The 15,000-nt window shown below is 53.5% G+C and overlaps 1 protein-coding gene across 3 annotated transcripts in view; it reads left to right on the forward strand.

The window, feature by feature from the left end:
- The window catches only part of LOC133624394 (uncharacterized), a 51,093-nt gene that overhangs the window by 1,927 nt on the left and 34,166 nt on the right, over positions 1-15,000 (forward strand). For all 3 annotated transcript variants that reach the window (XM_072916457.1, XM_072916455.1, XM_072916456.1), the window contains exons 2-4: positions 723-863; positions 5,279-5,419; positions 11,282-11,422. In XM_072916457.1, the coding sequence (XP_072772558.1) occupies positions 723-863; positions 5,279-5,419; positions 11,282-11,422 (423 nt within the window). The remainder of the gene's footprint in view (positions 1-722; positions 864-5,278; positions 5,420-11,281; positions 11,423-15,000) is intronic.

Below are 15,000 nucleotides of genomic sequence, written 5' to 3' on the forward strand. Positions count from 1 at the left end.
GGTTAGGGTTAGGGTTAGGGTTAGGGTTAGGGTTAGGGTTAGGGTTAGGGTTAGGGTTAGGGTTAGGGTTAGGGTTAGGGTTAGGGTTAGGGTTAGGGTTAGGGTTAGGGTTAGGGTTAGGGTTAGGGTTAGGGTTAGGGTTAGGGTTAGGGTTAGGGTTAGGGTTAGGGTTAGGGTTAGGGTTAGGGTTAGGGTTAGGGTTAGGGTTAGGGTTAGGGTTAGGGTTAGGGTTAGGGTTAGGGTTAGGGTTAGGGTTAGGGTTAGGGTTAGGGTTAGGGTTAGGGTTAGGGTTAGGGTTAGGGTTAGGGTTAGGGTTAGGGTTAGGGTTAGGGTTAGGGTTAGGGTTAGGGTTAGGGTTAGGGTTAGGGTTAGGGTTAGGGTTAGGGTTAGGGTTAGGGTTAGGGTTAGGGTTAGGGTTAGGGTTAGGGTTAGGGTTAGGGTTAGGGGTTAGGGTTAGGGTTAGGGTTAGGGTTAGGGTTAGGGTTAGGGGTTAGGGGTTAGGGTTAGGGTTAGGGTTAGGGTTAGGGTTAGGGTTAGGGTTAGGGTTAGGGTTAGGGTTAGGGTTAGGGTTAGGTTTGGGGGTAGGTTTTAGGTAAGGAGAAGGGAATGGTTAGGGTTAGGGAAGAGGGGGGGTGGGGGGTATGGGAAAAATAAAGAAGGGAAAAACGGGAATGTGCACTGTCCGTCACAATCCAACGGGCTCACACTCACACCTCATTTAGGCCCCCTGGATGTCTGGTGCCCAATTTGGAGATCCAAAGGAGCTCCGCCCGGTGGCGTTGGGCGAGGCTCCATTTGGGATCCGTCTCTACGACAGTCGCCCGGACGGAAGACCACCCGTGTCGGAGAAAATGCTGCACCAGGTGAGTGTTGGTATTTTTATGCCTAACGATGTTGTACTTGTGTTGGGCGAATCTCCTAGCTAAGGTATTGCCCGTCTCGCCCACGTACATATCGCCACATCGTTGGCACCGAATAACGTACACACAGTTCCGGGTGTGTCGGCCGCCACGGCACAACGGCTGGAAAACCTTGCGGTTGTGGGGGTTCACCAACCATTGTGAGTGGCGGACAAGGGTGTCCCTCCTAGTGGAGGGCGGGTCTCTCAGTGAGCTGACCCTGGCCCTGACCAACAGATCATTCAAGTTGGGGTTCTTACGGTAGGCCGGCACCACGTAGCGCCCAGGCAGCCTCCCGCTACTCTCCGCAAAGGTCCGGAAGTGGTCTTTGACCTTCTTGGCGACCCGCACGGCCGAGGGAGAGTAGGTGGTGATGAGAGGGATCATGTCGGTCCCAGGGGGAGGCCCCTTCGGGTCCAAGAAGACCCTCAACTGCCGTCGGAGGAAGGACCTGGAATAGCCCCTCCCCTTCAGGGCAGAAAAGAGGGTCCTCGAGGCCGTCAGGAAGTCCTCCCTTCTGGTGCAGACACGATGGAACCTCAACAATTGGGATTTCACCAACCCCGCGAAGGTATGCTTGGGGTGGAAGCTGCTTTTGAAGAGGAGCGCGTGGGTGTCGGTCTCCTTGAAGAACACCTTGATGTCCAAGTGTTGCGTGTCGGCAAAGTCGGGACCCTTGAATGTCGTGGTGTCCAAAAAGTCGACCGATGTGTTGCTCGTGGTCGACTTGATGGTGATATTTTTATTGTGAGTGTTCAGCGTGTTTAAGAACACGCTGAACTCCTCACTGGAATGGGTCCAGACACCCCAGATGTCATCCAGGTACCGGAAGTAGTGGAGAGGACGTTTTGGGCAGGCGGCCAAGGCAGAGGTCTCCCACTCTGCCATAAAAATGTTGGCATACGCCGGTGCAAATTTCTTGCCCATAGCAGTGCCCTTAATTTGGAGGTAGAAACGACCGTCAAACTCAAAGTCGTTTCTCCTCAAATTAATGTCGAGGAGCTGCAGGAGCTCCTTTTCGGGCCTGCTAACGTCGCGGTACCTGTAGAAGACATTTTTGACAGCCTGTATCCCCTCATTTATATCAATGTTTGTATACAGGCTGTCAATGTCGATGGTGAACAAAATGGCATCTGGGGGAATGCAGACCTTCTTGATTTTATCAATAAAATCATAGGTATCCCTGAGGTAGCTGTCGTGCAGAACGGAAAGCGGCGTCAGATAATGATCGATGAACGCCGCCGTTCTGTACGTCTCGCTGCCGCAGTCAGACACAATGGGTCGCCCCGGAGGGATCTCGTGGGGCTTGCTCCACTTGTCTGGCTCCTTGTGAATTTTAGGGAGCATGTAGAACCTGCGGGGGCGAGGATCCGGCTCCCCCATGAGATACCTATGTTGTTTAAAATTGATAAATTTTTTAAGTAGAAGATTATCCAGAATCTTTTCTACCATGGGAATAGTTTGCGGATAAATAGGTTCCGGCAGTGGTTTATAATACGTCATGTCACTCAACTGCCGAGAACCCTCCCATATGTATTGCGATCTGTCAAAAATGACAACAGCACTCCCCTTGTCGGCTGGTTTGATCACAATATGTTTGTTTGTTTTTAGACTATGAAGGGCCTCGACTTCTCCGCGTGTCAAATTGGGAGCGACCGCAGGTGCGCAACCCGAACCGGACATGGAGAGCCCGTCGGACCGGACCATAGCCTGGAATTCCGGAGGCATAAGTCCAGGTGAGGGCTCCCAGCCGGAACGGGCTGTGAACGGTGTAGGTCCGAGAGAATCTTGTTTCTCATAGTATACCTCAAGTTTGACACGTCTGTGGTAGCGCTGGAGGTCAAATTGAAGTTGATGATGCCAGTCGCTACTGAGATTAGTGGAAGGAATGAAGTTGAGGCCCTTATTGAGGAGGGAGATTTGTAAGGGGGTTGGCGTGAAATTTTGGGCCAAATTTATCACGTTCTTATTACCCCCCCGAGCGATCGGGATTATGGGGATGCCAAGTTTAAAAAGTCAAGCCAGTGCTTGAGCATCAACTTGGCCGTGTCCCGAGTCCAGTGGACCAGGTCGGGTTGGGTCTCAAAGTCCCGGCTGTCGAGAGCCGGGATGTGAGCATAATTGTTCCTGATTAAACTATTCAGCCGCCCGAGGTTGTCTTTCTGCTCAACGGGCAAAGCGGCCGAATAGTTAATCAGGGGGATTAGCACTCGGGCCCGTGGGAAGGTAGCCACGGCCATCCTGAGTGCCCCTTGGAGCTGCTTAATAGCGGTCTCCTTAACTTTCTGCTCACGATGGTTGATCCCAAAGGCTAGAACCAACACTTCAACCGGTGCAGCAATTACGGTCTTGCGTAGGATGGCCTCCGCGTGTCTAAAACTGGCGCCCGGGTAACTGTCGATCTGAAGGTCGTCGACGTAAAAAGGTGGTAGGTGGGACAGATTGGAGTCGCCGATCACCAAGAATTTCTTGTTGGCCGACAACTTCCAATCCATCATCCTCCTACTCGAGACCATGTGTCTAGTGGGTCTACGGGGGGAGGCACTAGTCGTATCCTCTACCAACTCGACACATTCTGGAATAGACAGGTGTTGTGGAGTGTCTGGGACGGAAGGCCTCTTGTGTGGCTTCCTTTTTAGTGCCCCAGGGAACAAATGTGCCCAATCGGGGGACTCCTGAGGAAGCATCTCCTGAGGGGACGTCTCCTGAGGAGGCGTCCGCTGCAAGGGTGAGTCCTCATAGTCCACCATAGGAGCCCCGGAAAGTGTGGGCCCCCGTGGTGAAAATTCACCCTGTGGTGCCGTCTCATCTGCCGTCCCAGGCTGGAGAGGGGACCAGTCGGGGGTCCCGGAAGAGTAACGAGGGGACATCACCGAAGAAAGCCCCCGCTCCTGTTCTTCATCCCGAAAGTCGATCAGGAGAGGCGAGGAGGCCGTGGGTCCCCCTGGTGAGTCATCGTCGTCCTCTGTATGGGTGGGGGTGTCCTGGGTTTGATCCGCCCCGGAGCTTGTGGACCCACGTGGTGAGTCATCGTCGTCCTCGGTCTGAGTGGGGGTCTCCTGTGTGTCTTGTCTTGCAGGTGATCCCAGAGGAAGCCTCCTGCGAGATGCAGGAATAAGCTGGGTGGGCGGAGCCTCGCCGAGGGTGTCCTGGGCAGGCCCGCTGTCCGTGGCCCGGGGCTGTGTCACCCTCTGCTCCTTGGGTGGTTCCGGTCGACGAGGAAGGAAGATCGGGGCAACCCGTGCTGGAGGGATTGCATCCCGATCCACCTCAGGAGACCAATCTGGAGCCACGGCGTCGGTGCTGGTAGCCACCGAGACCCGGGCGACGACCCGAGCCGGAGGGCTGCTAGCCCGTACCACCCCAGGAGCCCCGTCAGGGCCCGTAGGGTCAGTATGGGTGCCCACCGATACCCGGGTGGCGGTCTGGACCGGCAAGGACTGGGCCGGGCGTACCACCTCCGCGTTGACAGGGGGGTCGGCGAAGGCCGCGACGATCAGAGCCTCGGCCTTCCCGAGGGTGTCCCCCATCAGTCTGCGTCCCAGATGTTTCTTGGCCCATGTAGAGGCCAGCTGAAAAGCGGGTCTCCAAACCTCGTCAATAAAACTGGTTATCTTGTCCAATTCCACTTGTAGAGTGTTTTTATAATGGTCTCTTAAAACCTCAACCGTCGTTAATGCCCAAGTCCTGGCATTGCACCTGATAAGCGTCTCAACGTCAGGGTTGGAGACCGCTGGTTTGATCATGGTGGCAAGCGTCTCTTCCATTTTTATTATGGACTGGGGGTGAGTGTCTTTTGTAACATTATTCAAATGATGTGTTAGGGTTAGGGTTAGGGTTAGGGTTAGGGTTAGGGTTAGGGTTAGGGTTAGGGTTAGGGTTAGGGTTAGGGTTAGGGTTAGGGTTAGGGTTAGGGTTAGGGTTAGGGTTAGGGTTAGGGTTAGGGTTAGGGTTAGGGTTAGGGTTAGGGTTAGGGTTAGGGTTAGGGTTAGGGGTTAGGGTTAGGGTTAGGGGTTAGGGTTAGGGTTAGGGGTTAGGGTTAGGGTTAGGGTTAGGGTTAGGGTTAGGGTTAGGGTTAGGGTTAGGGTTAGGGGTTAGGGTTAGGGTTAGGGTTAGGGGTTAGGGTTAGGGGTTAGGGTTAGGGTTAGGGTTAGGGTTAGGGTTAGGGTTAGGGTTAGGGTTAGGGTTAGGGTTAGGGTTAGGGTTAGGGTTAGGGTTAGGGTTAGGTTTGGGGGTAGGTTTTAGGTAAGGAGAAGGGAATGGTTAGGGTTAGGGAAGAGGGGGGGGTTTGGGGGATATGGGAAAAATAAAGAAGGGAAAAAACGGGAATGTGCACTGTCCGTCACAATCCAACGGGCTCACACTCATACCTCATTTAGGCCCCCTGGATGTCTGGTGCCCAATTTGGAGATCCAAAGGAGCTCCGCCCGGTGGCGTTGGGCGAGGCTCCATTTGGGATCCGTCTCTACGACAGTCGCCCGGACGGAAGACCACCCGTGTCGGAGAAAATGCTGCACCAGGTGAGTGTTGGTATTTTTATGCCTAACGATGTTGTACTTGTGTTGGGCGAATCTCCTAGCTAAGGTATTGCCCGTCTCGCCCACGTACATATCGCCACATCGTTGGCACCGAATCACGTACACACAGTTTCGGGTGTGTCGGCCGCCACGGCACAACGGCTGGAAAACCTTGCGGTTGTGGGGGTTCACCAACCATGGTGAGTGGCGGACAAGGGTGTCCCTCCTAGTGGAGGGCGGGTCTCTCAATGAGCTGACCCTGGCCCTGACCAACAGATCATTCAAGTTGGGGTTCTTGCGGTAGGCCGGCACCACGTAGCGCCCCGGCAGCCTCCCGCTACTCTCCACAAAGGTCCGGAAGTGGTCTTTGACCTTCCTGGCGACCCGCACGGCCGAGGGAGAGTAGGTGGTGATGAGGGGGATCATGTCGGTCCCAGGGGGAGGCCCCTTCGGGTCCAAGAAGACCCTCAACTGCCGTCGGAGGAAGGACCTGGAATAGCCCCTCCCCTTCAGGGCAGAAAAGAGGGTCCTCGAGGCCGTCAGGAAGTCCTCCCTTCTGGTGCAGACACGATGAAACCTCAACAATTGGGATTTCACCAACCCCGCGAAGGTATGCTTGGGGTGGAAGCTGCTTTTGAAAAGGAGCGCGTGGGTGTCGGTCTCCTTGAAGAACACCCTGATGTCCAAGTGTTGCGTGTCGGCAAAGTCGGGACCCTTGAATGTCGTGGTATCCAAAAAGTCGACCGATGTGTTGCTCGTGGTCGACTTGATGGTGATATTTTTATTGTGAGTGTTCAGCGTGTTTAAGAACACGCTGAACTCCTCACTGGAATGGGTCCAGACACCCCAGATGTCATCCAGGTACCGGAAGTAGTGGAGAGGACGTTTTGGGCAGGCGGCCAAGGCAGAGGTCTCCCACTCTGCCATGAAAATGTTGGCATACGCCGGTGCAAATTTCTTGCCCATAGCAGTGCCCTTAATTTGGAGGTAGAAACGACCGTCAAACTCAAAGTCGTTTCTCCTCAAATTAATGTCGAGGAGCTGTAAGAGCTCCTTTTCGGGCCTGCTAACGTCGCGGTACCTGTAGAAGACATTTTTGACAGCCTGCATCCCCTCATTGATATCAATGTTTGTATACAGGCTGTCAATGTCGATGGTAAACAAAATGGCATCTGGGGGAATGCAAACATTCTTAATTTTATCAATAAAATCATAGGTATCCCTGAGGTAGCTGTCGTGCAGAACGGAAAGCGGCGTCAGATAATGATCGATGAACGCCGCCGTTCTGTACGTCTCGCTGCCGCAGTCAGACACAATGGGTCGCCCCGGAGGGATCTCGTGGGGCTTGCTCCACTTGTCTGGCTCCTTGTGAATTTTAGGGAGCATGTAGAACCTGCGGGGGCGAGGATCCGGCTCCCCCATGAGATACCTATGTTGTTTGAAATTGATAAATTTTTTAAGTAGAAGATTATCCAGAATCTTTTCTACCATGGGAATAGTTTGCGGATAAATAGGTTCCGGCAGTGGTTTATAATACGTCATGTCACTCAACTGCCGAGAACCCTCCCATATGTATTGCGATCTGTCAAAAATGACAACAGCACTCCCCTTGTCGGCTGGTTTGATCACAATGTGTTTGTTTGTTTTTAGACTATGAAGGGCCTCGACTTCTCCGCGTGTCAAATTGGGAGCGACCGCAGGTGCGCAACCCGAACCGAACATGGAGAGCCCGTCGGACCGGACCATAGCCTGGAATTCCGGAGGCATAAGTCCAGGTGAGGGCTCCCAGCCGGAACGGGCTGTGAACGGTGTGGGTCCGAGAGAATCTTGTTTCTCATAGTACACCTCAAGTTTAACACGTCTGTGGTAGCGCTGGAGATCAAATTGAAGTTGATGATGCCAGTCGCTACTGAGATTAGTGGAGGGAATGAAGTTGAGGCCCTTGTTAAGGAGGGAGATTTGTAAGGGGGTTGGCGTGAAATTATGGGCCAAATTTATCACGTTCTTATTACCCCCCCGAGCGATCGGGATTATGGGGATGCCAAGTTTAAAAAGTCAAGCCAGTGCTTGAGCATCAACTTGGCCGTGTCCCGCGTCCAGTGGACCAGGTCGGGTTGGGTCTCAAAGTCCCGGCTGTCGAGGGCCGGGATGTGAGCATAATTGTTCCTGATGAAACCATTCAGCAGCCCGAGATTATTTTTCTGCTCAACGGGCAAAGAAGCCGAATAATTAATCAGGGGGATTAGCACTCGGGCCCGTGGGAAGGTGGCCGCGCCCATCCTGAGTGCCCCTTGGAGCTGCTTAATAGCGGTCTCCTTAACTTTCTGCTCACGATGGTTGATCCCAAATGCTAGAACCAACACTTCAACCGGTGCAGCAATTATAGTCTTGCGTAGGATGGCCTCCGCGTGTCTAAAACTAGCGCCCGGGTAACTGTCGATCTGAAGGTCGTCGACGTAAAAAGGTGGTAGGTGGGACAGATTGGAGTCGCCGATCACCAAGAATTTCTTGTTGGCCGACAACTTCCAATCCATCATCCTCCTACTCGAGACCATGTGTCTAGTGGGTCTACGGGGGGAGGCACTAGCCGTATCCTCTACCAACTCGACACATTCTGGAATAGACAGGTGTTGTGGAGTATCTGGGACGGAAGGCCTCTTGTGTGGCTTCCTTTTTAGTGCCCCAGGGAACAAATGTGCCCAATCGGGGGACTCCTGAGGAAGCATCTCCTGAGGGGGCGTCTCCTGAGGAGGCGTCCGCTGCAAGGGTGAGTCCTCATAGTCCACCATAGGAGCCCCGGAAAGTGTGGGCCCCCGTGGTGAAAATTCACCCTGTGGTGCCGTCTCATCTGCCGTCTCAGGCTGGAGAGGGGACCAGTCGGGGGTCGCGGAAGAGTAACGAGGGGACATCACCGAAGAAAGCCCCCGCTCCTGTTCTTCATCCCGAAAGTCGATCAGGAGAGGCGAGGAGGCCGTGGGTCCCCCTGGTGAGTCATCGTCGTCCTCTGTATGGGTGGGGGTGTCCTGGGTTTGATCCGCCCCGGAGCTTGTGGACCCACGTGGTGAGTCATCGTCGTCCTCGGTCTGAGTGGGGGTCTCCTGTGTGTCTTGTCTTGCAGGTGATCCCAGAGGAAGCCTCCTGCGAGATGCAGGAATAAGCTGGGTGGGCGGAGCCTCGCCGAGGGTGTCCTGGGCAGGCCCGCTGTCCGTGGCCCGGGGCTGTGTCACCCTCTGCTCCTTGGGTGGTTCCGGTCGACGAGGAAGGAAGATCGGGGCAACCCGTGCTGGAGGGATTGCTTCCCGATCCACCTCAGGAGACCAATCTGGAGCCACGGCGTCGGTGCTGGTAGCCACCGAGACCCGGGCGACGACCCGAGCCGGAGGGCTGCTAGCCCGTACCACCCCAGGAGCCCCGTCAGGGCCCGTAGGGTCAGTATGGGTGCCCACCGATACCCGGGTGGCGGTCTGGACCGGCAAGGACTGGGCCGGGCGTACCACCTCAGCGTTGACAGGGGGGTCGGCGAAGGCCGCGACGATCAGAGCCTCGGCCTTCCCGAGGGTGTCCCCCATCAGTCTGCGTCCCAGATGTTTCTTGGCCCATGTAGAGGCCAGCTGAAAAGCGGGTCTCCAGACCTCATCAATAAAACTGGTTATCTTGTCCAATTCTACTTGTAGAGTCTTTTTATAATGGTCTCTTAAAACATCGACAGTCATTATTGCCCAAGTCTTGGCATTGCACCTGATCATCGCCTCAACGTTAGGGTTAGAGACCGCTGGTTTGATCATGGTGGCAAGCGTCTCTTCCATTTTTATTATGGACTGGGGGTGAGTGTCTTTTGTCACATTATTCAGGTGGTGTGTTATTTTAATGATATTATAAAAACACTGAGCTTTTAAATTCCCCTCCATGGACGTTGTGGAGTTGTCAGGGGGTGCAGTCCTCCGAGAAGCGTCCTGACGCTTCTTGCGTGTCTTCTTGGGACGGGGAGGATTGCGGGGACGTCTTTGAGGCCAATGTTCAGGTAAAAAATAGTCCTGAGAATAATGTCTGGGAGGCCTAGAGTCCATGTCTCTACTAGTATTACGGGAGCGCCCATTCCTCCTGGAAGCATCCCGGCGTTTCCTCCGTGTCCCCCTGGGGGGAGGAGGATAGCGGGGACGTCTTTGAGGTGAATATTGTGGCCTAAAGTACTCCTGAGAGTGCTGTCTTGAAGGCACAAAATTCCTATTTTGGCGTGTGTTTCTCCTATAATTCCACTGAGGGGCGCTGCGGCGCTCCTCTGGGTGTAGATCATTAAAATGGCGGCGTGTCTGCGGGTAGGGGCGACGCGGATAGGAATCCTGCCGTCCCCGTGCTACATCCGCATAAGACCTCTGGGGCCGCTGCTCATACCACTGAGAAAAATTATCCTCTTGGTCATAATGATAACGTTCATCATCCTGGGCGAGCCACTCTGAAGGCGCAGCCTGACGTCGCCTTCTTCGCCCCGACCTGACCGGAAGCCAGTCGTGCTCGAACCCATCCGACATATTGCAAAATTATTTTAATATGTCGCTGGTGTGGATGATGTAAAAAACTGGTTGGCGAAAAAAAGGTTTGTTCGCTTTATAAAAATAAATTGTCTTTATCCGTTTCCTTTGTGAAAAAGAGAGAACGGAATGCTCAGAGGCGGGACTTCCGCCGAGGTCAAGATAATCACTTCCGGTTCATGGCTGGCTGCAAAAACGGTGAGATATGCTTTTTTGTTCAAAAATATGCTGTATCTCGCGCTAATGAGCCACCGGAATATCTCGTGAGTAAAAATAGCACATGTAGTATCAAAAATAGGCTGTTTATTTACAGAAAATAGCGACTAGTGGAACGAAAGCGTCGCGCCGCGACCAGGCCAACTGGACACGGCAAGTAAACAAATACAAGAAAAATACTACAATGTGTATAAAAATTCTGAAAAAAGAAGAAAATGTATATTTACATGAAACGAGTCAGATGGCAACGTTTCGGTAAGATACCTTCATCAGGCCTGACTCGTTTGTAGAGAGTTAGCAGGTTAGCACGGCAGGTAGGCTAAAATCAACCTTTTATCCTTGCAGTGAAAACAGGTATTGCAGGAGAAAGGTGTTAATAGCAATAAAACATTTAAATGAAGGGGTGGGGTCCACGTGAAACACAAGTTGGCCTTCAAAATAGAAGTCTTGACCCCAACACAAGTGTAAAAAGAAGACAACAGTGACCCTCTGAAGCCCCAGGATGCTAGTGCAAAATCCTATCTGCTAAAACAATAACATGAAATGGTAAACATTGTTATTGGTATATGATATATGATATAATAATCTGTAATATGATATGAATTATATAATATATTATAATAAATATATATATATAATAATAATTGACAAACACTAGTACATTCAATGGAAATAATACAGAAAGTACCCTGGATGTGTGACCTAGGGCTTCAGTATTAAACAGAGAGTTGGGAGAGGATATTCCCAGTCACCTCCCCTTAGTGAATGTTCTGAATGTACGTATATGTACCGTACCCGAGGTTAGGGTTAGGGTTAGGGTTAGGGTTAGGTTTTAGGATTAGGGTTATGGTTAGGTGTTAGGCATATATTCCCTATTACCTCCCCTAATTGTGATTTTTTGCAGGTCCAGGAGGGCGAGCGAGGGAGAGTGAGAGCCGTAAGAGGATTGGAGGCACTGGCTGGTTAGGTTTGGGGGTAGGTTTTAGGTAAGGAGAAGGGAATGGTTAGGGTTAGGGAAGAGGGGGGGGTTTGGGGGATATGGGAAAAATAAAGAAGGGAAAAAACGGGAATGTGCACTGTCCGTCACAATCCAACGGGCTCACACTCATACCTCATTTAGGCCCCCTGGATGTCTGGTGCCCAATTTGGAGATCCAAAGGAGCTCCGCCCGGTGGCGTTGGGCGAGGCTCCATTTGGGATCCGTCTCTACGACAGTCGCCCGGACGGAAGACCACCCGTGTCGGAGAAAATGCTGCACCAGGTGAGTGTTGGTATTTTTATGCCTAACGATGTTGTACTTGTGTTGGGCGAATCTCCTAGCTAAGGTATTGCCCGTCTCGCCCACGTACATATCGCCACATCGTTGGCACCGAATCACGTACACACAGTTTCGGGTGTGTCGGCCGCCACGGCACAACGGCTGGAAAACCTTGCGGTTGTGGGGGTTCACCAACCATGGTGAGTGGCGGACAAGGGTGTCCCTCCTAGTGGAGGGCGGGTCTCTCAATGAGCTGACCCTGGCCCTGACCAACAGATCATTCAAGTTGGGGTTCTTGCGGTAGGCCGGCACCACGTAGCGCCCCGGCAGCCTCCCGCTACTCTCCACAAAGGTCCGGAAGTGGTCTTTGACCTTCCTGGCGACCCGCACGGCCGAGGGAGAGTAGGTGGTGATGAGGGGGATCATGTCGGTCCCAGGGGGAGGCCCCTTCGGGTCCAAGAAGACCCTCAACTGCCGTCGGAGGAAGGACCTGGAATAGCCCCTCCCCTTCAGGGCAGAAAAGAGGGTCCTCGAGGCCGTCAGGAAGTCCTCCCTTCTGGTGCAGACACGATGAAACCTCAACAATTGGGATTTCACCAACCCCGCGAAGGTATGCTTGGGGTGGAAGCTGCTTTTGAAAAGGAGCGCGTGGGTGTCGGTCTCCTTGAAGAACACCCTGATGTCCAAGTGTTGCGTGTCGGCAAAGTCGGGACCCTTGAATGTCGTGGTATCCAAAAAGTCGACCGATGTGTTGCTCGTGGTCGACTTGATGGTGATATTTTTATTGTGAGTGTTCAGCGTGTTTAAGAACACGCTGAACTCCTCACTGGAATGGGTCCAGACACCCCAGATGTCATCCAGGTACCGGAAGTAGTGGAGAGGACGTTTTGGGCAGGCGGCCAAGGCAGAGGTCTCCCACTCTGCCATGAAAATGTTGGCATACGCCGGTGCAAATTTCTTGCCCATAGCAGTGCCCTTAATTTGGAGGTAGAAACGACCGTCAAACTCAAAGTCGTTTCTCCTCAAATTAATGTCGAGGAGCTGTAAGAGCTCCTTTTCGGGCCTGCTAACGTCGCGGTACCTGTAGAAGACATTTTTGACAGCCTGCATCCCCTCATTGATATCAATGTTTGTATACAGGCTGTCAATGTCGATGGTAAACAAAATGGCATCTGGGGGAATGCAAACATTCTTAATTTTATCAATAAAATCATAGGTATCCCTGAGGTAGCTGTCGTGCAGAACGGAAAGCGGCGTCAGATAATGATCGATGAACGCCGCCGTTCTGTACGTCTCGCTGCCGCAGTCAGACACAATGGGTCGCCCCGGAGGGATCTCGTGGGGCTTGCTCCACTTGTCTGGCTCCTTGTGAATTTTAGGGAGCATGTAGAACCTGCGGGGGCGAGGATCCGGCTCCCCCATGAGATACCTATGTTGTTTGAAATTGATAAATTTTTTAAGTAGAAGATTATCCAGAATCTTTTCTACCATGGGAATAGTTTGCGGATAAATAGGTTCCGGCAGTGGTTTATAATACGTCATGTCACTCAACTGCCGAGAACCCTCCCATATGTATTGCGATCTGTCAAAAATGACAACAGCACTCCCCTTGTCGGCTGGTTTGATCACAATGTGTTTGTTTGTTTTTAGACTATGAAGGGCCTCGACTTCTCCGCGTGTCAAATTGGGAGCGACCGCAGGTGCGCAACCCGAACCGAACATGGAGAGCCCGTCGGACCGGACCATAGCCTGGAATTCCGGAGGCATAAGTCCAGGTGAGGGCTCCCAGCCGGAACGGGCTGTGAACGGTGTGGGTCCGAGAGAATCTTGTTTCTCATAGTACACCTCAAGTTTAACACGTCTGTGGTAGCGCTGGAGATCAAATTGAAGTTGATGATGCCAGTCGCTACTGAGATTAGTGGAGGGAATGAAGTTGAGGCCCTTGTTAAGGAGGGAGATTTGTAAGGGGGTTGGCGTGAAATTATGGGCCAAATTTATCACGTTCTTATTACCCCCCCGAGCGATCGGGATTATGGGGATGCCAAGTTTAAAAAGTCAAGCCAGTGCTTGAGCATCAACTTGGCCGTGTCCCGCGTCCAGTGGACCAGGTCGGGTTGGGTCTCAAAGTCCCGGCTGTCGAGGGCCGGGATGTGAGCATAATTGTTCCTGATGAAACCATTCAGCAGCCCGAGATTATTTTTCTGCTCAACGGGCAAAGAAGCCGAATAATTAATCAGGGGGATTAGCACTCGGGCCCGTGGGAAGGTGGCCGCGCCCATCCTGAGTGCCCCTTGGAGCTGCTTAATAGCGGTCTCCTTAACTTTCTGCTCACGATGGTTGATCCCAAATGCTAGAACCAACACTTCAACCGGTGCAGCAATTATAGTCTTGCGTAGGATGGCCTCCGCGTGTCTAAAACTAGCGCCCGGGTAACTGTCGATCTGAAGGTCGTCGACGTAAAAAGGTGGTAGGTGGGACAGATTGGAGTCGCCGATCACCAAGAATTTCTTGTTGGCCGACAACTTCCAATCCATCATCCTCCTACTCGAGACCATGTGTCTAGTGGGTCTACGGGGGGAGGCACTAGCCGTATCCTCTACCAACTCGACACATTCTGGAATAGACAGGTGTTGTGGAGTATCTGGGACGGAAGGCCTCTTGTGTGGCTTCCTTTTTAGTGCCCCAGGGAACAAATGTGCCCAATCGGGGGACTCCTGAGGAAGCATCTCCTGAGGGGGCGTCTCCTGAGGAGGCGTCCGCTGCAAGGGTGAGTCCTCATAGTCCACCATAGGAGCCCCGGAAAGTGTGGGCCCCCGTGGTGAAAATTCACCCTGTGGTGCCGTCTCATCTGCCGTCTCAGGCTGGAGAGGGGACCAGTCGGGGGTCGCGGAAGAGTAACGAGGGGACATCACCGAAGAAAGCCCCCGCTCCTGTTCTTCATCCCGAAAGTCGATCAGGAGAGGCGAGGAGGCCGTGGGTCCCCCTGGTGAGTCATCGTCGTCCTCTGTATGGGTGGGGGTGTCCTGGGTTTGATCCGCCCCGGAGCTTGTGGACCCACGTGGTGAGTCATCGTCGTCCTCGGTCTGAGTGGGGGTCTCCTGTGTGTCTTGTCTTGCAGGTGATCCCAGAGGAAGCCTCCTGCGAGATGCAGGAATAAGCTGGGTGGGCGGAGCCTCGCCGAGGGTGTCCTGGGCAGGCCCGCTGTCCGTGGCCCGGGGCTGTGTCACCCTCTGCTCCTTGGGTGGTTCCGGTCGACGAGGAAGGAAGATCGGGGCAACCCGTGCTGGAGGGATTGCTTCCCGATCCACCTCAGGAGACCAATCTGGAGCCACGGCGTCGGTGCTGGTAGCCACCGAGACCCGGGCGACGACCCGAGCCGGAGGGCTGCTAGCCCGTACCACCCCAGGAGCCCCGTCAGGGCCCGTAGGGTCAGTATGGGTGCCCACCGATACCCGGGTGGCGGTCTGGACCGGCAAGGACTGGGCCGGGCGTACCACCTCAGCGTTGACAGGGGGGTCGGCGAAGGCCGCGACGATCAGAGCCTCGGCCTTCCCGAGGGTGTCCCCCATCAGTCTGCGTCC

This window comes from Nerophis lumbriciformis, linkage group LG27 (genome assembly GCF_033978685.3).
Source record: "Nerophis lumbriciformis linkage group LG27, RoL_Nlum_v2.1, whole genome shotgun sequence".
Lineage (NCBI taxonomy): Eukaryota > Metazoa > Chordata > Actinopteri > Syngnathiformes > Syngnathidae > Nerophis > Nerophis lumbriciformis.